At 47.8% G+C, this 21,955-nt stretch overlaps 2 protein-coding genes across 5 annotated transcripts; one reads left to right on the plus strand and one right to left on the minus strand.

The window, feature by feature from the left end:
- Positions 1–1,243: 1,243 nt before the first annotated feature.
- Positions 1,244–3,006, minus strand: LOC139001885 (lysosomal enzyme trafficking factor). 2 transcript variants are annotated; one of them, XM_070403410.1, is made up of 2 exons: positions 2,933–3,006; positions 1,244–2,072 (listed from the first exon to the last, which is right to left on the minus strand). In XM_070403410.1, exon 2 carries the CDS (start codon positions 2,054–2,056, stop codon positions 1,661–1,663), a length of 396 nt encoding a protein of 131 aa, XP_070259511.1. In that variant the 5' UTR covers positions 2,057–2,072; positions 2,933–3,006; the 3' UTR covers positions 1,244–1,660. The 2 variants fall into 2 exon arrangements, with proteins under 2 accessions (XP_070259511.1, XP_070259508.1); XM_070403407.1 differs by lacking the exon at positions 2,933–3,006 and adding an exon at positions 2,529–2,916.
- Positions 3,007–3,115: 109 nt separating this feature from the next.
- Positions 3,116–6,083, plus strand: LOC139010265 (modulator of apoptosis 1-like). 3 transcript variants are annotated; one of them, XR_011471495.1, is made up of 3 exons: positions 3,116–3,406; positions 3,527–5,545; positions 5,585–6,083. XR_011471495.1 is itself a non-coding variant. In XM_070414498.1 (2 exons), the coding sequence occupies exon 2, from the start codon at positions 3,646–3,648 to the stop codon at positions 4,711–4,713; it is 1,068 nt and encodes a 355-aa protein (XP_070270599.1). In that variant the 5' UTR covers positions 3,116–3,406; positions 3,527–3,645; the 3' UTR covers positions 4,714–6,083. The 3 variants fall into 3 exon arrangements, 2 of the variants coding, with proteins under 2 accessions (XP_070270599.1, XP_070270609.1); XM_070414498.1 differs by having other exon boundaries at positions 3,527–6,083; XM_070414508.1 differs by having other exon boundaries at positions 3,140–3,155; positions 3,527–6,083.
- The last annotated feature ends 15,872 nt before the right edge of the window (positions 6,084–21,955 follow it).

Below are 21,955 nucleotides of genomic sequence, written 5' to 3' on the forward strand. Positions count from 1 at the left end.
ATAAAGTGGAAAATTCCTGTCAAACCATGGTAAGTCGGGGACCGTCTATAATTAGTAAATACTCAAAAGATACAAGTGATTGGGTTATCTGTACTTCAAACTGCCGCTTACTTGAAGATTCTATGTACTGTAGCAGAAGATAAATCATTTCAGGAACTAGACCTATGGAGGCAGTAAAAGAAAGAATTGGGACTAATTAGAGAAGAATCTGATCTTGCTGCTTTTGAGTTGCAGAAGTACCTGCTTTATCTTTCAAGTAAGAGATGGCTATGGAAAGTGCAGCATTCCATTCTAGTCAAATCAGACTTAAAGGGTGAGATTGCCAGAAACTTTTAGATTTCCAGTAGCCCATTGAGAAAAACCTTTCTCGATGATGCCATCTCCATTCTTTAACTTGGTGAGGCAGGCAGCGCCCGGTGCTGGAACAGCCGTCACTTGTGAGAAGCGCTGTAGCTGTGGTTAGGAACAGGCACCCGATGCCTGGTCACAGCTCTGGCTGTGCCACCTACCCGCTGTGTGGCCTCTGGCAAGTTACTTAACTGCTCCACCTCAGTGTCCTTATCTGTAAAATCTAGATAATTGTTAGCTCATAGGGTTGTTCATTGAGTTAATTTATGCAAAGTTCTTAGAACAGGGCCCAACAGAGTAAGCACCCAAAACATTATTAAAACCTATCAGTGTGAAACATTTCCCTGGGATTAATGACATAGCTGTATAAAAATATATCTTAATCTCACCCAGAAAAAAGAATCCTAAAATCTAGTATTTCCATTTTTTAGATATTTGTATTGGTACCAGACATGAGGTAGTAAGTACAAATGCACAGGAGGAAGTACAAGGATCACATCTTCATGCAACTAACCTCTGGCCTAAAGACCAGCCCTGAGGCTAGAAAGGAGTATCAGGATGACTTGCCAGCATCTTTCAGAGCGCTATCGCACATCCGACAGGCACTGGGACAAACATGTTCACTGAACACCTTGTTTCCACCTCCTATGTATAAGTTCGATTTCTCAACTTGCAAACATTTAGTTTCTTCCCAAGTTCTTTTTTTAAAAAAAAAATCAGTAGCATTAAGAATGCCCACAGCATTAACCAAAAGGAGGAACGAATTCTGTGTATCAGGACAGCAATCATCTCAATAATTTTATACCAATTTCTCACAAGCTGACAAATAGTTGGCTTACTCAGGAAAGCATGAATTGGTGTTTTAGTCTGAAGAATTTTAAAGCAAGCCAAGTAATTGTATAAAATTTAAACTTTATGACCATGTTTGGACCTTTTTACACATTAAACACAATGGAAATGTTCATGTTCATTTTTTTCCCCCCAAAGGAAAAATCTCTGAACCATCACTATGTTGCACAGTAGAATAAGAATAGGAGTTTAGGAACTTGTTCAAGTTTCTAAAGAATGCAAGTAACAGACATGATTTTACTTCCAAAATCTGAAGTCATCAACATTATTTTGTTAGGACTGTGTCTCAGGCTTCACCTAAAAACCCGTTAGTCAGATAAAGACAGCCCCCTAGTCACATTGTTTAAAGGGCCTCTGCCCCACCACAACTTCCTGAGATCTGTGGAAAAACCGCCGTCTTGTGATCAGGCCCCCCCACGGCACTGGCAGTTTTGTAATCATAAGGGGAAAATGGTGACCGAGTCTATGTGTCAATCAGCTGCAGTCTGCTGATCTGATTAGAAGCCTTGACAAATGCCTGGTGGCGATTGCAAATAACTGCCAAGCATATCGGGATAATGCAGTAGCCCACCGTTTTGGGGTCAGCTCTGGTACAAGAATATAGGAACAAAAACATCTGCAGGTAAGGTATCAGGAAAATCACCGTCCAAAACCAGAACGGCAGGGAGAGTAACCGAGCCTTCAAGGAGTGTGTCCATGTGGTTCCTTCAAGCGGCTCCTCCGGGTGCTGCTGGATGTGTTCCAAGGCCAGTCTGTTGTAAGTCTCATTGATTTCAAAAACATAGTAAAATGCTGCTGCGCTTGCTAACAGATACAATCCCACTCCAATCCATCCCATCCGCTGGCGAAAATTCATCATTCTCCATGCTCTGTGCCTTCAAATTAAAGAAAAAAAAGAAAGAAAGAAAATACAGGAGGGTCTAGGAATGCTGTCAGGGCAACTATTGCAAATGTACTTGCTTTATTTCCGACGACTTCTAAAATACCCCATTACGGTTTAATATAAATTAAAATTGCATTTTATTAAGACATGTAAACAACTTACAGGTGGTTTTACGTAATAGTCCCGAGGAGGTGCAAGACGTTTCAGTGTTTAGGGAGTCCGGATTTATGTGAATCCCACAGAATAGGTCACTACCTATGGCTTAAATGGGTCCAGGGCACCTTCTATTAAAGAACTGGGACCGAAGTGGTTTCCCACGGAACCCTTCACTTTACAGTGCAAATACTTTCCGACTTAACAGGACTGCTTCAGAGCGAGCACCTGGTTCTGCGAGTCAGACCAATGTCGGGGCCCCAAGTCAGACAGTAAATACGTCTTCAACACTTACAAGGGTCCCGAGAACCTTGCTGTTCCCACGGCAAGCGTTAGAGAGTCACTCAGCTCTGAATACTCGGGCGGCTTTGGCATGTCAGAGGGAGCCGCCGTGAAAGAAACCCCCGGCGTCACCGGCTGGGGAACGGGGACCACGACCCGCCCGGAGCACGAGCTGGTTGTGATTAAGCTCGGCGTTCTACTGCGCGGGTCACGCGGCGGCCGGCCCCTGAGCCCCCGGCGCTGTCACCGGCCCCGCCAGAGACTCCCTAGCCGGCCCCGCCCCCTGTCACGCTGAGGCGACCAGGGCTGCGCGGGCGGCGCCAGGTCCGGGACTCTCCGCCTGGCAGCGCCGGGAGCCCAGTGCCGGGCAGCGGCCAGCGGCCGAGCCTGCAGAGCTGGGCAGGCGCCGGATCTCACCTTCCTGTCCGGGTTGGCCCGCCCGCTCGCCGTCCCGGATGCTGCCACAGTCGGGGCTTCCGGCTCGTCCCGGAAGCGCGCCCGCCCCGCCTTGAAAGGCCCGCCCTGAAGAGACGTCAGGGTGCGTCACCCCGCGGCGCCGCCTCCCCGGGCACGCCCCAAACAGCTCCTGTTGGGACCCGGGCTGAGGCTGCGGCAACTGCGTGCAAGTGCGTCTGTTCAGGTGGGTGGCCGCGTCGGCCTCTTCCCGGTGCCTCGCTCGCGACTCTGGTCGCCTCGCCGCGGAGAGAACCGCAGAGCCCAGGCGGTCCGCCCACCACCCCGACCCGTGTCGCGTCTCTGCACAACCCCTCTGCTGTGCCCGCTCCTCGGGGCTGGCCTCCTGGGAAGCGTCGGGAGCCGGCCCTGGCGCCTCGGCCGCTGCCGGGGGACGCAGGCATGGACCGCTAGGTGACGGCGGGGCGCCCGAGGAGGGTAAGATGGCTGCTTGCCGCAGTGGGGCCGCCTGGCGTCGCCCGCCGCTTGGGGTTCGCGGGGCTTTCCGGGCCCGGGGTCCGTGACACCTTCGCTGACCTGACTACTTTGTCCTCGCAGGACCTGGCACTCGGGACGGGTGACGGGACCTAAACGGGCTACCGCGGAGGAGGACTGCGAACCTCGGCGGCATCCCGGTCCCCAGCACATTGGAGCTGAAGCACATTGCCCGGGGCACCATGACGCTGAGGCTCTTGGAGGACTGGTGCAGGGGGATGGACATGAGCCCTCGGAAGGCGCTGTTGATTGCCGGCATCCCCCAGACCTGCCATGTGGCCGAGATCGAGGAGGCGCTGCGCGCCGGGCTGGCCCCCTTGGGCGAGCACCGCCTGCTCGGGAGGATGTTCCGGAGGGACGAGAACAAGACCGTAGCCTTAGTCGGGCTTGCGGAGGAGACGAGCTTTGCCCTGGTCCCCAAGGAGATCCCTGGGAAGGGGGGTAGCTGGAGGGTGATCTTTAAGCCCCCTGACCCAGACAACGAATTTTTAAGCAGATTAACGGCCTTCTTAGAAGGAGAGGGCATGACCTTGGCTGAGCTGACCAGAGCTTTTGGGTATGGAAACGACCCCTTTGACCTAGACCAGAACATGATCCCAGAAGTGCGGGCCCCCATGCTGGCCCAGGCGTTAGATGAGGCCCTTCAGCCTGCCCTGCAGTACGTGAACTACAAAAAGCTGAGAGTGTTCTCCGGCGGCGATCCTCCAGGACCCGAAGAAGAAAACTTTGAATCCTGGCTGTTCCATACCACCCAGATGATGAAGACCTGGCAGGTGTCGGATGCCGAGAAGAGAAGGCGGTTGCTAGAGAGCCTTAGAAGCCCAGCCTATGATGTCATCCGTGTCCTCAAGATAAGCAACCCTTTAATTACCGTCCCCGAATGCCTGAAGGCTCTTGAGCAGGTTTTTGGGGTTATTGATAATCCTAGGGAGTTGCAGGTCCGATACCTGAGGACTTACCAGAAGGATGGAGAAAAGTTGTCCGCTTACATACTCAGGTTGGAGCCTCTGTTACAGAAACTGGTGGAGAGAGGAGCACTGGAGAGAGAAGTTGTGAATCAGGCCCGACTCGACCAGATCCTGGCTGGAGCAGGGGACAAAACACTGCGCCGGCGGCTGGCTCTGCCCGAGGATGGCTCAGCCCCTGGCTTGTTGGAGCTACTGGAGCTGATAAAGGGTGAAGAGGCAACGGAGGCAGAGGAGGAGGAGGCCCTTCTCCAGGCAGAATTATTAGAGGGACATTTCACCTGAATCTTAGGGAACCAGAAAGGGACAGTGACAGTGAGCAGAGCATGGAGGTAGAATAATCCATATACTACAGTGGTAGACATTCACCAAGCCCTACCTTGTGATGCCAAGTAACTCATTTTTGCACAGTTCTCAGTACAAATCCATTGTCATTTGTGTGCCTACTTAAGGTCTCCTAAGTGTATTATTGACTAGGAAGACTGTAGATCTGCACTGGTATTTATATATTTAAATTCATTCTGGTGAGTTTTTTATCATACAAAATTGTACAATAGTCTGTCATATGTGCACTGCTCAAAACTACAAAGTTCTGTCACTACATATGTGCACTGCTCAAAACTACAAAGGTCTGTCACTGCATATGTGCACTGCTCAAAACTGTACAAAGGTCTGTCACTGCATATGTGCACTGCTCAAAACTACAAAGGTCTGTCACTGCATATGTGCACTGCTCAAAACTGTACAAAGGTCTGTCACTGCATATGTGCACTGCTCAAAACTGTACAAAGGTCTGTCACTGCATATGTGCACTGCTCAAAACTGTACAAAGGTCTGTCACTGCATATGTGCACTGCTCAAAACTGTACAAAGGTCTGTCACTGCATATGTGCACTGCTCAAAACTGTACAAAATTCTATCACTGCATATGTGCACTGCTCAAAACTACAAAGTTCTGTCACTGCATATGTGCACTGCTCAAAACTGTACAAAGGTCTGTCACTGCATATGTGCACTGCTCAAAACTGTACAAAGGTCTGTCACTGCATATGTGCACTGCTCAAAACTGTACAAAGGTCTGTCACTGCATATGTGCACTGCTCAAAACTGTACAAAGGTCTGTCACTACATATGTGCACTGCTCAAAACCACAAAGGTCTGTCACTGCATATGTGCACTGCTCAAAACTGTACAAAATTCTATCACTGCATATGTGCACTGCTCAAAACTACAAAGTTCTGTCACTGCATATGTGCACTGCTCAAAACTACAAAGTTCTGTCACTACATATGTGCACTGCTCTGAGAGGAAGGCAGGGGTAAGACCTGATCTTACGGAGATGTCAGCTTGTGTGGTAGCAGATGCAAGTGTAGCATGTCAAATGTGATTAGGTATCAGCTTGTAGTTGTCTGTTGCCCTCCATTTATCATGATTGTGAACAGTGGTTAAGATATTTTCTGTGTGAACCAGAATTTTGTTGATTCTGTGCAATCAAAACAAGAGATAGAACTAAATGCTGAGGTTAACTTTGCAGCTTCCATCTCTAACCTCAGGTTCCTGGTGTGCATCGTCATACATCTACTTCTGAATATCATTTTAATAGGTATTATAAAATTATAAGTATGACCTTAAAAATAAAGGAATGCTGATAAAATGACCTCTTTTATCTGTTTGGTTTATATCAAATTTCTAAAAGAAATTTCAAAAGTGTGAATCTGAAAACCACTTAGTCCCTAAGTAAGATTGCTGGAGGGAGCTCCTGAAGCACATGGAATGAAACAGGACAGTACACAAGTTAGTGCAAATAGCAGGTAAGTACACTGATACATCAGTGCTTTGGCTTGAATGGTTTCCCAGCTAATAAGTACAGGGACAAGATTTACAATCAGGCTGTCTATTTCTAGAGTCCTTGCTCTTAATCTATTCTATGCTGCCTGGTTATTCATAGAAGCCTGTAAGAAACACGATCATTGCTCCTGTTTTTATTTAGTTTTTTGGTTAATCCTCACCCAAGGATATTTTTCCATTGACTTTAGAGCAGGGGTGGGCAAACTTTTTGACTCGAGGGCCACAATGGGTTCTTACACTGGACCAGAGGGCCGGAACAAAAGCATGGATGGAGTGTTTGTGTGAACTAATATAAATTCAAAGTAAACACCATTACATAAAAGGGTACGGTCTTTTTTTTTTTTAGTTTTATTCATTTCAAACGGGCCGGATCCGGCCCGCGGGCCGTAGTTTGCCCACGGCTGCTTTAGACAGAATGGGAAGGGTTGGGGGAGAAAGAGAAACATCAATGTGAGAGAGACACGTCGTTAGGTTGCCTGCAACCCAGATATATGCCCTTGACCAGGAATCGAACCTGAGACCCTTCGGTGCATGGACCGATGCTCTAACCACTGAGCAACTGCCAAGCACATTGCCCTTGTTTTACAGATGAAAGCCTTGAGGCTCAGAAAGCCTCAGAGCTAAGGGCAAGGGCACATAATCTGACTCCCAAGAGCTTTTAAAAAAAAATTTTAAAAATATTTTCTTTGATTTTTAGAGAGAGAAGAAAGGAGAAAGATAAACATCCATGTGAGAGCAGCACATGTGAGAGGGGAACATTGATTGACAACTCGGGCATGTGCTCTGATGGGGGATAGCACCAGCAACCTTGCAGTGCACAGGACAAGGCCCAACCAACTGAGCCCCACCTGCCAAGGTCTGAGAGCTTTGCTTAAGGTGCATTTGGTAAACACTACATCATTGTCAAACATTAAAAATGGCCGGTTTGGCTCAGTGGATAGAGCGTCGGCCTGCGGACTGAAAGCTCCCAGGTTTGATTCCAGTCAAGGGCGTGTACCTTGGTTGCGAACACATCTCCAGTAGGGAGTGTGCAGGAGGCAGCTGATCAATGTTTCTCTCTCATTGATGTTTCTAATTCTCTATCTCTCTCCCTTCCTCTCTGTAAAAAATCAATAAAATATATTTTTTAAAAAATGGCAGTTGTGTTTATGAAGTTATGTGGAGTAATAAAAAAAAATGTTCTTTAAAAGCTATGTTTTGCCTGGCTGGCATGGCTCAGTGGTTGAGTGTTGACCTATGAACCAGGAGGTCACAGTTCAATTCGGGTTTGTGGGCTCAATCCCCAGTGGGGGGGCATGTAGGAGGCCGCCGATCAATGATTCTCTCTCATCATTGATGTTTCTATCTCTCCTCCCTTCTCTGAAATCAATAAGAAATTATATATATGTATATAATTTTCAAAGCTATGTTTCAACATGAATGACAAAACCCTAAAATACTCTAACTAGTTGTGTTGAGATGATGGGATTATAAGGCTGAGTTAGTTTTTTATGTTTCCTAAATGTGTTTTTTAAACAAATAAATATGCAAAGAAGGTAGGTGCTCAAGAAGGAAGTTGGCATTTTAAAGGATACAGGAACCAGCCTGAAAGAGCGCCCACTGATGAAGCAACAAACTTGAGTAATGAAACTGAATTATAACTCAAAATTGTATTTTAACCTAAATTATAAAACAAATGTCTACAATTTCACGCTGAATGAATGAATGAATGACTTTTCTGTAAGTCTAAAATTATTCTAATATAAAATAGTCATTGAAATACATACATAGATACTTACATGCATACATATGCAAGCAAATAATAAATGACCTGGGATGTCAGCCAGTGAAATAAGTGAAAAACTAGAGGGCCTCCTTTTTCCTAAAAACGGGTTATTCATTAAAACACACACATACACACACACACTCAAACAAAAATGCTTATTCATCTAAACACCACTAGGCGGCGGTAAGCACTCAGGCCTCCTCCAGACAGCAGGGAAAAGGATTATTTCTTATATAAATGGCATCATACCTGCCCCTACTCAAAGACTGGAAAATTTCTTAAGTCTTTATGTGGAAAAATACTGAAGTACTCGCTCGATGTTGGACAGTGACTTCCTCTTTGGTCCCTGACACTTCTAGAATATTCTAATCAGCTTGTCAGAGAAGCCTGGCATTGGTAAATAGACTGACCTGTCTATATAAGTGAGAACATTCTTTTTTAAAAAATATTTTTATTGATTTCAGGGAAGAAGGGAGTGGGAGAGAGAGAAACACCAATGATGAGAGAGAACCATTGATCGGCTGCCTCCTGCACACCCCACACTGGGGATCAAGCCCGCAACTTGGGCATGTGCCCTGACCGGGAATCAAATCCTGACTGACCTCCTGGTTTAGAGGTCAACGCTCAACCACTGAGCCATGGCGGTTGGGCCAAGTGAGAACATTGTTAATCATGCCACTTCACTCCCAGCCAGAGCATTTCATAACACTGGAAACTAGATGGTTTCAGAGCTCAACTTCTGAAAGTCTGTTATTCCAAAGAAAATGACATTTAGGTCAAAAGTACTCTTTAGGGGGGCAGGAGTGGCGGGGGGGGGGGGGGCGTCAATTGGGGAAAAGGGAGACATGTAATACTTTAAACAATTAAAAAATAATGATAAAAAAATAAAAAATACTCTTTAGCTGTTACGGGTTTCCCACACACTCTCCTGCCTCTGCTACCAGCAAGCCTAACTCTGCTTTTAGAGGTGTTCATTTTTTAATGTATACATGGGTTACCATATGAACTGGACCAGTTTATTAACTGGTTTAATTCACCCTAGCCAGTTTGGCTCAGTGGTTGAGTGTCCACCTATGAACCAGGAGGTCATGGTTCAATTCCCCATCAGGGCACATGCTCCATTGTGGGCTCGATCCCCAGTAGGGGTCATGCAGGAGGCAGCTGATTAATAGTTCTCTCTCATCATTGATGTTTCTATTTCTCCCTCTCCTTCCTCTCTGAAATCAATAGATAATATATATATTAAAAATAATTTAATTCAGGGAGAGGTAAGTTGAGAGTCAAAAGGCTGTGGTCTAAAATAATAGAATATCACAGATGAGCCAGGTGAGGCTCAGAGGAGAGTGGCTTGCTCAACTACACACAGCCAGTTAGTGACAGATCAAACTTGAACCCAAATCTGAGCCTGTCTCTGGCTTTCTCTATGACCTGAAGTAACGGCACTTATTCCTCTTGGACTTCAGTTTACTTACCTACAAAATCTATGGTCCCTTTTTAGCTTTAAAACTGTGTGGCTCAAAAGATCTTCTGTCTTTATTTGAATACTAGAGGCTCGGTGCACAAAAATTTGTGCACTCGGGAGGGTCCCTCAGCCCAGCCTGTGCCCTCTCACAGTCTGGGACCCCTCGGGGGATGTCCACCTGCTGGCTTAGACCCACTCCCTGGGGGGGATTGGGCCTAAGCTGGCAGTCAGACATCCCTCTGGCAGCCCGGGAGCCCTCAGGGGATGTCCACTTGCCAGTGGGGAGCAGGCCTAAGCTGCAGTCGGACATCCTTAGCGCTGCTGAGGTGGGAGAGGCTCCCACCACCACCGCTGTACTGGCAGCCATCAGCCTGGCTTATGGCTGAGCAGAGCTCCCCCTGTGGGAGCACACTGACCACCAGGGAGCAGCTCCTGCATTGAGCGTCTGCCCCCTGGTGGTCAATGTGTGTCATAGTGACCAGTCATTCCCAGTCATTCTGCTGTTAGGGTCAATTTGCATATTACCCTTTTATTATATAGGACTAGAGGCCCAGTGTGCAGATTCGTGCACTGGTGGGGTCCCTCAGCCTGGCCTGCTGGGATTGGGATGAAACTGGCTCTCCGACATCCCCTGAGGGGTCCTGGATTGCGAGAGGGTGCAGGCCAGGCCAAGGGAACCCACCGGTGCACTATCGGGGCTGGGGAGGGCCGTGGGAGGGCTCCAGGGCATGTCCCATCTCACCCAGTCCCGATTGGCCAGACCCCAGCAGCAAGCTAACCTACTGGTCAGAGCATCTGCCCCCTGTGATCAGTACACATCATAGCAACTGGTCAAACACTTAGCATATTAGGCTTTTATTATATGGGGTTCTTCATATAAAAAATGACTTTTAAGTTCTTAATATGCCTACTATTTGTCACTTAACATGTGTTCCCAAATATTATCCGGGTATCTTTTAATGAATGTGCTTTCTAACTCCCTAATAGATTTTGTTTCCCTTGATATCAAGGCTTATATATATCTTCATATAAGCCCAACATGGCATTCCACATTTGAAAGGTAATATTTCTTAACTAATTAGTAAGATGTGCCTTATCTATATATATAAAAGCCTAGCAACCGTTACAGTGGAACCACCAGAACGACTGGTCACTATGACATGCATTGACCACCAGCGGGCAGATGCTCAACGCAGGAGCTTCCCTTTGGTGGTCAGTATGCTCCCACAGCAGGAGCGCTGCTCAGCCAGAAGCCAGGCTCACGGCTGGCGAGCACAGTGGCGGTGGCGGGAGTCTCTTCCACCTCCACAGCAGCGCTAAGGAGCGGCAAGCCAAGCGGTAAGGAGCGAGCAGGCGGGTTGTAAGGAGCAAGGGGTTCCAGATTGTGAGAGGGATGTCTGACTGCCGGTTTAGGCCCGATCAGACATCCCCTGAGGGGTCCCGGATTGTGAGAGGGCACAGGCCGGGCTGAATGACACACACCCCCACACACCCCCCCCCAACCCCCCGTGCACAAATTTCATGCATCGGGCCTGTAGTTATATATAATAATCAGCATGGCTATCATTTGTTAAACTCTTCCTATGTGCTAGGCATGTTGCTAAATGCTTTCCCTATATTACCTCATTTAATTTTAACTGCAGGCCCTTGTGCATGTATTACTATTCCTGATTTCAAGTAAGGAAGCAGACCTTTGGCTAGGTAAAGTGTCCTGCCCAGAGTCACACAGCTAGAAGCGACGAAGAGCTGTCTGGTTCCAGAGCCAGTGCCTTAACCACTGTGCCAGACGGCCTCCAAGAGTGTCTTGGCTCTGAACCAAACCACTTCAACAGTGGATCTGCCAGTTTCTGACGGTATAACCTGTGAGCCTCTGCATCACCATTGCCCACTCTCTCCCTCCAAAATTAAAGACTAACACAGCCTGGATTATGCTGCCACAGAGACCACACTGTCGGCCCCCACCCAGCAACCATAGCCCTCTTCCTCCTTTGTATCTAAAGCCAGATTTGTTCACCCACTTTACAGAACTGTGAATTTCAGGGGAAACCCAGCCTTCCCCAGCCCCTGCCGGAAGTGGGGGTGGTAAATCTTAATTAGTTTAAGATGAGTCTGTGCCCTTTGCCAAGTCACTTGTTGGAGGCATGGGCAAATTACACAATTCTAGCCAGTGAAATATGAGCTGCTGTTTTTCATCTTTATTTATGTGTGGCTCTGCTGCCAGAATGCCTCAGTTCAGATTCCAGCCTCCCCACTCAAACTCTGTGCCTTCCCCCAAGTTATTAACCCTTCTTGGGCTTCGGTTTCCAAAGCAGAAAGCGGGATAATAATGGCTCTTCTTGTAGGGTCATCGCGAAGACCAAGGGAATGAGTAATGTGAAGTGTGGAGAACTGTACCTGCTACCTACTACGTATTCAACAAGCAGCTGTCGTGTTTGTTCTTTACTGCTGCCCAGCAAATTACCCCAAAACTTGGTGACTGAAAACAGTCGTTATCCCTCAGTTTCTGTGGACCAGGAACCTGGGAGCGACTTCACCGAGAGGTCCTGGCTCCCTGATAGACCGCAACCGAGGTGCTGCCCAGGGCTGCGGCCATCTTTTGGCGATCTTCTCCCAAAGCTCACCCCCGGGGCCTCTCCACGGGGCTGCCTCCTGGCAGGGAGCTGACCTCCACCAGAAGCAAGCGATCCAAGAGACAGTGAGCGAACACCCAAGACGGAAGCCTCAGACTTTTTATAATCTTATCTCATATTGGCACCCCACCAGGCCAGAGTGGCTCAGTGGTTGAGCGTAGACCTATGAACCAGAAGGTCCCGGTTTAATTCCCGGTCAGAGCACATGCCCAGGTTGTGGGCTTGATCCCCAGTAGGGGGCGTGCAGGAGGCAGCTGATCAATGATTCTCATCATTGATGTTTCTATCTCTCCTCCCTTCCTCTCTGAAATCAATTAAATATATATGTATGTATTTTTTAAATGGCACCCTATTACTTCTGTCATATTTTATTCATTAGAAGCAAATCAAGGGAAGGAGATTACAAGAGGGTGAGAATCTTTGGGAGCTATCTGAGAGGCTGCCCAGACCAGCTATTTTTTTTTTTTTACATGTAAAGAGAACAAGTCTATAGTTTTGTTACTTCCACTTGATATTTAAGTAATAAATTTTTTCTATTCACGTACCAGAGTCATAAGCACACGGTTGCTTCGCCCACTCTGCAGGCTGCCAGGGCCTCACAGGCTTTACAACCAGCACCTGTCTAGCTTTTTCAAGCACAGGCACAGTCACCTCCTCAGTCTCCCTGGACTCCAAGCAGCAAATGCCCGGCTGCTTCCCAGTTCCGATTCCCTCTGATCTCACCTCCCTCCCATTTGAGGGCCCTTGAAGAAGCAATAACCCACAGGCCCCTAACACGCCCATCCTCCTGGGACGTGAAGACTTACCCTGCACCATCCAGCTTCTTGCTTCTCAGGAACTATGCCTTCAGTATGCAACCAAAGCTTTTAAAGGGAGCCTTTCTTAATCTGAGTAACCGAATAATCTGATGAGCGGAGTGGATCCAGAGACATGGAAGCATGGAATAGAGTGCGGAGCCTTGGAGGGAAGGGGGCGGGAGGGTGGGTGGGTGGGAGGTAATCAACCAAGGACCTTGTATGCATATTTGCATGGCCCATGGACACAGACAATACGGCGGTGAGGGCCTGAGGTGGGGGCTGGGGGGTGGCCTGAAGGGGTCAATGGTGGGAAAAGGGGGACATATGTAATACTTTCAACAATAAAGAATTATTTTAAAAAAAAATAAATAAATATGGGGAAAATAATGAAGTGTGCCTTTCTTTCTTTTTAAAAAAAATATTTTTATTGATTTCAGAGAGGAAGGGAAAGAGATAGATAGAAACATCGATGATGGGATAAAATCACTGATCGGCTGCCTCCTGCACGCCCCCTCCTGGGGGGATTTAGCCCACAACCCAGGCATGTGGCCCCCGCTGGAATCGAACCCGGGACCCTTCAGTCCGCAGGCCGATGCTCTATCCACCAAGGCAAACTGGCTAGGGTGTGTGCCTTTCTTTTATCTAATGAATGCCATTCATAGAAATGTATTCTAATAAGGATGTTCACAAAGAGTGGGCTAAAAGAGTTTTCCTTGCAATACTATTTGTCATTGTGTGTGGGGGGGGCGGGAGGGAACTTTATCAACTCCCAATAATAAGGGATAGGTTGAGTAAATTATGCCATGTATAAACTTTGTAGCCATTACAACGAAACTGTATTGGGTGGAACAATGTGCAATTGCAAATTGTACACTTGAAACCTATATAATTTTACTAATGTCACCCTAGTAAATTTAATAAATATTTTAAAATAATAATTTTAAAATTAATAATAACATTTATGCCATTAACTTTTTAAAAATTTTCATTTGAGAGAGAGAGAGATTCTCATTGATTTGTCATTCCACTTATTTATGCATCCACTGGTTGATTCTTGTATGTGCCCTGGCCAGAGATCAAACCCACAACCTTGGCATACTAGACAATGCTCTAACCACTGAACACCGGCCAGGGCATATGCCAATCAACTGTTAAGAAGGAAGAGATAGTGAATTTATAGTAAATGTAAACACATTTTAATGACCTAGGTATCTTTATGGGTGTGTTCCATGAATAAACACCTCATCTAATTAAGAGAGTAGATTTTTTTTTTTTTTAAAGAAAAAGATATTTTGGAGATTCTGTCTTTATTAATTCATTACCTCATTTAAAAAAAAATCTCTTCATTGGCACTCTCCTTTCTGGAAGCAAGCCCCTGCTTTTCCCTTTCCCTTCCCCTTAAAAATAAAATAAAATAAAAATAAAAATCTTTTCATTTAAAAAATCAGTCTCACCCTGGCTGGGTAGCTCAGCTGGTTAGAGTGTCCTCCTAATTCGCCAATGTTGCAGGTTTGATCCCCAGAGAACATACAAGAATCAACCAATGAATGCATAACTAAGTGGAACAACAAATTGATGTCTCTCTCTCTCTCAGATCAATGCGTTAAAAAAACTTAATAATTAGCCTCACAAAAAAATAAAAAATAATCATCAGTCTCACAGGAAGTTGCGAACATAATAGAGGGAGTGCCAGGTTCTCTTAACCAGCTTTCCTTAACGCTGACATCTTCTATAACCGCAGTCCAATAGCACAGCCAGGGAACCCGCCTGGGAGCCACCGATTTCACCAGCCGTTTCATGCACCCGGTTGTGTGATGACCTCAGTTTTATCGGCGCAGGAAGAGAAACCCAAGGGTCAGATTGGGTTAGTATTTGTCCGAGCGGCACTCCTGGTGCAGCTGGAAAGGAACCCAGGCCTGCCTGCTTTGAAGACTGCTTTCCTGGCTCGCTGAGGGATGGAAGGAGCAGCGGGACACAGATAGTAAGAAATGACAACTGACACATTCGGAAATGTAAATGTCAGCGTTGTCAGAGGATTTGTTTTTGTAACCAGGAGAGAGTCCGGCTTATTTCTGATGGGAACCATAGGAGGTTGGGCTTTGGCTGAGTCCTGTTGGTAAAATGGGGGTGACCTTCACAGTCCGCGCCACCACCCCCCCAGGCTATTTGTAACATAGACACAATTCCCATAGAAAGAAAGGTTCGTTTCACGCACACACACACACACACACACACGTTGTTTTAATCTCAAAATTTAGTAGCCCTCCTAAAAATGTTCTGCTTGGGGAAACTAATAGAAACTCCTGAATCTGGAGTTCAGAGATGTAAAATAAGCAAGTATAGTGCAAGTACATTTGGTGTCCATTTGAATCGTGGAAATTTGAAATAATGTGAAAACATGAACGAGACCTCATGTTATGCCCCCAATTGAAATAATGAACCCCACCCTATTAAAGAATCGGTCAAGAATCCCTCAGCGCCAAAACTGGTGGGCAGGGGACTGTCCGCTGTTCACGGCGCTGCCACAGGGTGGCGCCACTTTCTCGGTTTAAAAAATACTCATCCTGCGTTGATGTCCTGACGGGCGGGCTGGCGTCTGAGTCCAAGTGTCTTGGAGGCGCTGGGGCTGAAAGCACGTCCATGTGGTTTCGTCACTCTTGCCGGAAGGTGAGCTGAGATAAAGCCCTAGAAGAAGGCCAGTCACTGTGAGTGCGGTGATAGTAATTGTTTGTTGTTAATCCTCCCCCCGGGGATATTTTCCATTTATTTTTCAGAGAGAGTGGAAAGGAGGAGGGGAGACAGAGAGAGAGAGAAGCATCGATGTGAGAGAGACACATCAAGTGGTTGCCTCCCGCACTCACCCCAGGCAGGGCAGGGGATTGAGCCTGCAACCGAGGTACATGCCCTTGACTGGAATCGAAGGCAGGACTCTTAAGTCTGCTGGCCAAGGCTCTGTCCACGGAGGCAGACGGCTCGGGTGCAGTGATATTAATTTGCGTGTGAGCCTTCTGCAAAATAATAGAGATGGTGCAGGGAGCGACAGGTCCAGGGAGCACTACGGAGGTTGTATGTTGTGCTCTGAGGAGCAGGCTCCCAGCTTTAGAGTCGTTCTAAACTGGGGAAATTATCCGTGGGTTGTGGAGTTTTAAATGGTGCAAGTCTCTAGAAACCCATCTTCCTCGTTAAATGTGAGCGATCAGATTCTGATCCCTAGGAGCAGATCAGCTCTGCTGGAGGAAGTCCTGCCCTCCCAGCCTCTCCCAGGAAGCCCCAGGAGACAGAGAAGAAACCAACAGTCTTTGAAGCTCCACTTGGTTCTAGGATATGCTCATTCAGCTTCTCTCACTTCGTCCTCACAGCTCTGCCTGGTTCTCTTATTTACCCGCCCACCCCCACAGCTGACCTTTTGTCAGTGTCTTTACCTCCTTCAACAGATGAGGAAACTGAGGTTCAGAGAGATTAAGCAATTTGCCCAAGACGCCACAGCTGGCAGTCGGTGAGTGGAGCTGGGATTTGAACCCAGGCCAGCTTGACACCAAAGCCTGCTTTTGTCCCCGTGGACCAGGTGCCTCTAAGCCAGTGATGGCGAACCTTTTGAGCTTGGCGTGTCAGCATTTTGAAAAACCCTAACTTAACTCTGGTGCCGTGTCACATATAGAAATTTTTTTATCTTTGCAACCATAGTAAAACAAAGATTTATATTTTTGATATTTATTTTATATATTTAAATGCCATTTAACAAAGAAAAATCAACCAAAAAAATGAGTTCGCGTGTCACCTCTGACACGCGTGCCATAGGTTCGCCATCACTGCTCTAAGCAAGGCTTGTGCCGTCAGAAATCCAGCAGGAATAAGCAGATGTCTGCCTGTGAGGAGGGTGGAGGGAAGGTGTTTCTCCACGAGGCATCGCTGATCTTACCTAAACGACTTCAACGATTGGACAGAATGATTTTGAGGACCGTTTAGGTAGAAGCAGTCACACCTTCTCTGCAGACGTAATGTCACCATCTGTGGTTAACGTAGCCATGGCGTGTCACTCGGCAGACTTCTCAATTGGTGATTCACTTGTGAGACTTTCTTTTAGTTGAGTCAACAGCTGTTTAATGTCATGGAGTCAAGGAGAGGTTGGTGTAGGCTGGGCAGAAAGGGCAGTAAATTGTGACACGCAGAAAAGAGAAATGCTTCCCACTTCTTTGGAACTTGTAATGTCATTTAGCCACCCACTCCCCAAACACAGATGACGCCCTAAGGAGCACGAGGCCCTGGATAAGGGACACGTTGCCGGGTAACAGGCCGCCCTGCCTTGTAAGACAGCGTCATTCTGAAAGCAGGGTGGCTGCGGTCTTCATCAAATTGAAAGTAGAAACGCAGTTCAGTCTTCTACGTATGATTCAGGGGACGTACATGCCATGTTTTTCCTTTCGAAATGCTTTTACATCTGTTATCTTAATCTCTCTCTGCAGGACCTCCCTGCCTTGAGCAAACTCTTACTGGAGCACTCAGGCCCTGTAGTTAATGTTTAGTGTCTATGGCCATCTCTCCCGCTGGTTTATGACTTTCTTCAGGGAAGAGAGGCTGTGATATTTCATGCATCTATAAAACCCTAGCACTTAGCAAGGTATTGGCTAAGGGCAAAGATAGAACCCCACTGGGTGCAATTTAAGCAAAAGGGGGCTTTGTTTCAAGGCCCCCCAGGGTAGGGGTGAGGCACGTTTTGGAGGAACAGGAACGGGCTCCCTGGCGGCTCCTCATCTCTTGCATCTGTCTCATCAACACCTTCTTCCTACAGAGTGTCTGCCACTGTTTCCTGGTCTTCTGGGCCGAAAACCTGGGCACTGAAAGCTTTATCATCCTCTTCGTCCCAATCTGCCCAGTCTCCAGGGATCGAGACTCTGATTGGTCTAGCCTTGGTGAGGTGTTTACCTCTAGCCCAATCAACTGTGGCCAGAGGGGTGTGGTCCAACTATAGGATGCGGGTTGTTCCTATGGTAAGTACAAGTGAGGGGGCGGGGGCTGGAAGGAAGGGGGCACAGTTCCTGGAGGAAAGGGCGAAGGGAAGAGGCGACCCAAACTATAGGGGCCTGTATATACTTGGCGCTCCATAAGTGCTTACTGATCTGTCTTGCTCTAAAGGCTGCAGGATGCTGGCCTTATTTTAGTTCCCCGAACACACTCCCTCAGGGGCCCGGTACTTTGTACACACTTCTCGTGAAGCTTTTTCCATGTTGTGTTATGGATGTTTTGTTTCAATCCCAGATTACGAACTCTTTGAGGGCAGTGACTAAATCTTATTCCTCTTTCCCTTCATTTTTAGCCCTACATTGTATCTAATACAGACTATATATTCAATACATGTCAAATTAGCACTGAATGCATGATTGAGTGAATAAATAGAAGAATGAATTAGTGGCCAATGCAGTGAATCAGTGGATAGTTCAAAAGACCAGAGGAGATAACATGAACTATTATGATTAATCTCCATGCTTTTTCTGCTGGTGAAGATACCTGAGGAGTTGGTTGCTCAGATCTTGCTTCCTTTTTCCTTTGGTCACTTCTCCTTCCCCACCAGCCTGTGGTTACAGCATCAGAGAGTTTGGTTGCCATCTTGGTATAACAACATCCTATTCCCTTGTCCCAGCTGATTGGACCAGGACTGGGCACCTGACCCAAACTGGGTCGATGGACGCCTTCTCCAGGGAATCTGAAATTGGGACTAAGAGAGGCCAAGCTTCAGTCTGGCTGCTTTCCTTCTTCTTCTTCTTCTTCTTTTTATTTTTTAAAATAATATTATATAAAATATATTTTAGAGAGAAAGTAAGGGAGAGGGAGAGAAACATTGATGTGAGAGAGAACACTGACTGGTTGCCTCCCACATACACCCGGACAGGGATAGAACCTTTAACCTGGGCATATGTCCTCCCTGGGAACTGTACCGGCGACCCTTCAGTGCACAGGAAGGATAGGCTGCAACAGCATGACCCGAGGTCGAGCTGCATCTCCAGCTAGGTCCCCGCGAAGGAACTTTTGTTCTTGTAATAAATGGGGTGTAAGCAATGGTGGGAGGGAGTTGGCTCACACCGGTTCATGAAAACCGATTGTACACACACGTTTCTTCAATGACATCACATTGGTAGCTTGAAATAAGCCACGGTGGCAGTATTTACACCACAGAAATTGGCCAATGCTACAAACCAGGGCTCTGCACGAAGAGCTGGTTATTAAGCACTGACAAGACTGAAACATCTGGGCAAACTCCTACTCATGCTTCACAACCCAGCCCCTCTCCTGTGGGAAACCTCTGGTGTTTGTGGGCAGCCCGTTTTGTGTGTACTCACAGTGCCTGGGAGACACCATGAGACAGTCCAGAACTCTGAGGCTTACCTGACATAAGCCAAGGGTAAAACAGACGCCCTGATGAGGCAGTAACGGCCTGTTGCCCCTGGAGTGAAGCCCAGGCTCCTGGGCATGGCCAGCTGGCCCTCTGAGCAGTGGCCCTTGCCCTCCTTGCATCTCAAGACTCTTTCCTGCCAGCCCCTCTCCCCACTTCCCTCCCTCCCCATCCCAACCTCACACCCTGACCTCCTGAGCCTCCTCGACCTCCAGCCTAGAGCCACTACCCCCTCGAGCTGTCAATCACCTGGAGAATCTGATAAAGGCCATGGGCTTTCTCCCCAGGGGAAACACACCCTAACATACCAACATTCCCATCTCGTTGCGGGAGATTCAGGGACCAGAGACTTTCTTGTCTCTGAAGCCTTTCCTGACTCCCACATCCTGTGTGCCCTCTGCTTTACCCCAAACATCCTCTACCTCAGCACTTGCAGCACTTGGGAATTTGTTTGGTTTTGAGTCTTTACTTATTTGAGCCTACAGCCACCAGTCTGCCCAGACAGCCTCCCATCCGAGTACTAACCAGGCCTGACCCTGCTTAGCTCCGGAGACCAGACAAGATGGGGCGCGTCCAGAGAGGTATGGCCATAGACTATTTCTGAGCCTTTCGCGACGCTGGGAGCTTCTCCGGGGAAGCACATGGTATGTACTTATCCCTGAGCACAGGGGTGACCGAGGGGTGTTCTGACGCCCCCGTTCTAATCCTGAGATCAGGGTGTAGCCGCAGACACGCCCGCTGTCCAAGCACAACGGTACGTCGCTGATGACGGCACCTGCGCTGCTAAAGGGAGAAGATGCCAACCAAAGACGGTGACCCACGCAGACAATGCAGAGCAGGGACCTCCATGGCCCGCGTGTTCCCAGCACCATCCTCAAGTGCCACCGAACTGCAGCACCGGAAGCAGCCTGTGCTGGGCGCCGTGCTGGAGGCTCTGCACGTGTTCCCTTTTTAGTCCTCGCAGCCGTTGCCGAGGCAGCATTACCCCATTTCACAGGTGAGGAAATGGAGGCTGAGAAGTCACTGAGCCTGCCCAAGGTCATGTGAAAGCACCGAGGCCAGAGCTTCAAGGCTGGCCGGCCAGCTGCACGGCCCTGCTCCGCCTATCAGCCTGCACTGCCCACGCTCCGGCTCATTCCGGCTTGTCCAGGAAACAGGCCCGGGCTCACCAAAGAGGTCAGTGCCAGGCTTTTAAAAGAGCACTGCTGTGTGGTACTTAACACACATGTAGAAAGAACACATGTAACACGCACATGTAGAAAGAACACACATGGCATACACATGTAGAAAGAACACTTGTGACATACACATGTAGAAAGAACACATGTGACACATCTGTAGAAAGAACACTTGTGACATACACATGTAGAAAGAACACATGTGACATCTGTAGAAAGAACACTTGTGACATACACATGTAGAAAGAACACATGTGACATACACATGTAGAAAGAACACATGTGACACACAGGCCGTTTACAAAGTACAATAAAACGATACCCGTGCCTCCCAACTCGAAAATGCACTCACACATTTTTAAAAATTAGGCTGAATCTTTTATGTTTTTAGAGGTCCGTTATGTTTTCTCAGATTTAATCTAACTAGAAACCTGAATATCCCACGTGGGTGCGCCAGTCGTCTCCCTCTGTCACCCTTTCTCGGAGGGTCAGGTCCTTGACTGCTGTGTGTGTGTGTGTGTGTGTGAGTGTGTGTGTGTGAGTGTGTGTGTGAGTGTGTGTGTGTGTGAGTGTGTGTGTGAGTGTGAGTGTGTGAGTGTGTGTGAGTGTGTGTGTGTGTGAGTGTGAGTGTGTGAGTGTGTGTGAGTGTGTGTGTGTGAGTGTGTGTGTGTGAGAGTGTGTGTGTGTGAGTGTGTGTGTGTGTGTGTGTGTGTTTAATTAGACTTACATCAGCAAATCCTGTGGGTTTCACCTTCAAAATATATCACATGTCTAACAGCTCTTGCCTCCTCGCCCAACCCAGGCCACGGTCATGGCTGGGCCACTGCAGGGCCTCCTCACTGCTCTCCTTTGGGAAGCCACGGGGAGCTTTAAAAAGGGGGAGAAGGTCAGATTCCGCTCCTCCCTGCTCGGTCCTGACCCCAGAGACAGGACGCGCTTGTCCTGATTGATGGCTGAACCCTGAATCCTCAGCTCAGACCCCGGGGTGGGGCCAGAGTCGGCCTGAGGTCTTTGCCAGGCTGACAAGGCCCGGGGGCTCCTTTCCCTGGCCGCCCTCTCCACTGGATGTCTCTACCCTCCCAGTCCCTCTGCCTGGAACACTCTTCCCTGCATATGTCCCTGGCTCCTTCCTTCCTCCCGTAGGACCTCTGCTCCTCGGTGTGAGGGAGACACATCGATTGGTTGCCTCCCACACCAGCCCCGACCAGGGCCAGGGATGGAGCCTGCAATCGAGGGAGGTGGCCTTTGACCAGAATAGAACGGGGGACCCTGCAGTCTGTGGGCTGACATTCTACCCACTGAGTCGAACCGGCAAGCCCCCTTTTATAACATTTTACAAGCATGACATCAATTCACAGACAATAAAACCTACCTAAGCTCATCCTTTAAAAAATCAATAAGCTGTATTACATTTCATTCATTCATTCATTCATTCTTTCTTTCTTTCCTTCCCTAGGGA

This window comes from Myotis yumanensis, unplaced genomic scaffold (assembly GCF_028538775.1).
Source record: "Myotis yumanensis isolate MYYU_CA2020_CCGP unplaced genomic scaffold, mMyoYum1.0.hap1 SCAF_1, whole genome shotgun sequence".
NCBI classification, from domain to species: domain Eukaryota; kingdom Metazoa; phylum Chordata; class Mammalia; order Chiroptera; family Vespertilionidae; genus Myotis; species Myotis yumanensis.

Coding starts and splice junctions, on each gene's coding strand:
- LOC139010265 (XM_070414498.1), top strand. CDS start 3,646: ATGACGCTGAGGCTCTTGGAGGACTGGTGCAGGGGGATGGACATGAGC.
- LOC139001885 (XM_070403407.1), bottom strand. CDS start 2,608: ATGCCAAAGCCGCCCGAGTATTCAGAGCTGAGTGACTCTCTAACGCTT. Junction 2,073..2,528: donor GCAAGGTTCTCGGGACCCTT/GTAAGTGTTGAA, acceptor TTTAATTTGAAG/GCACAGAGCATGGAGAATGA.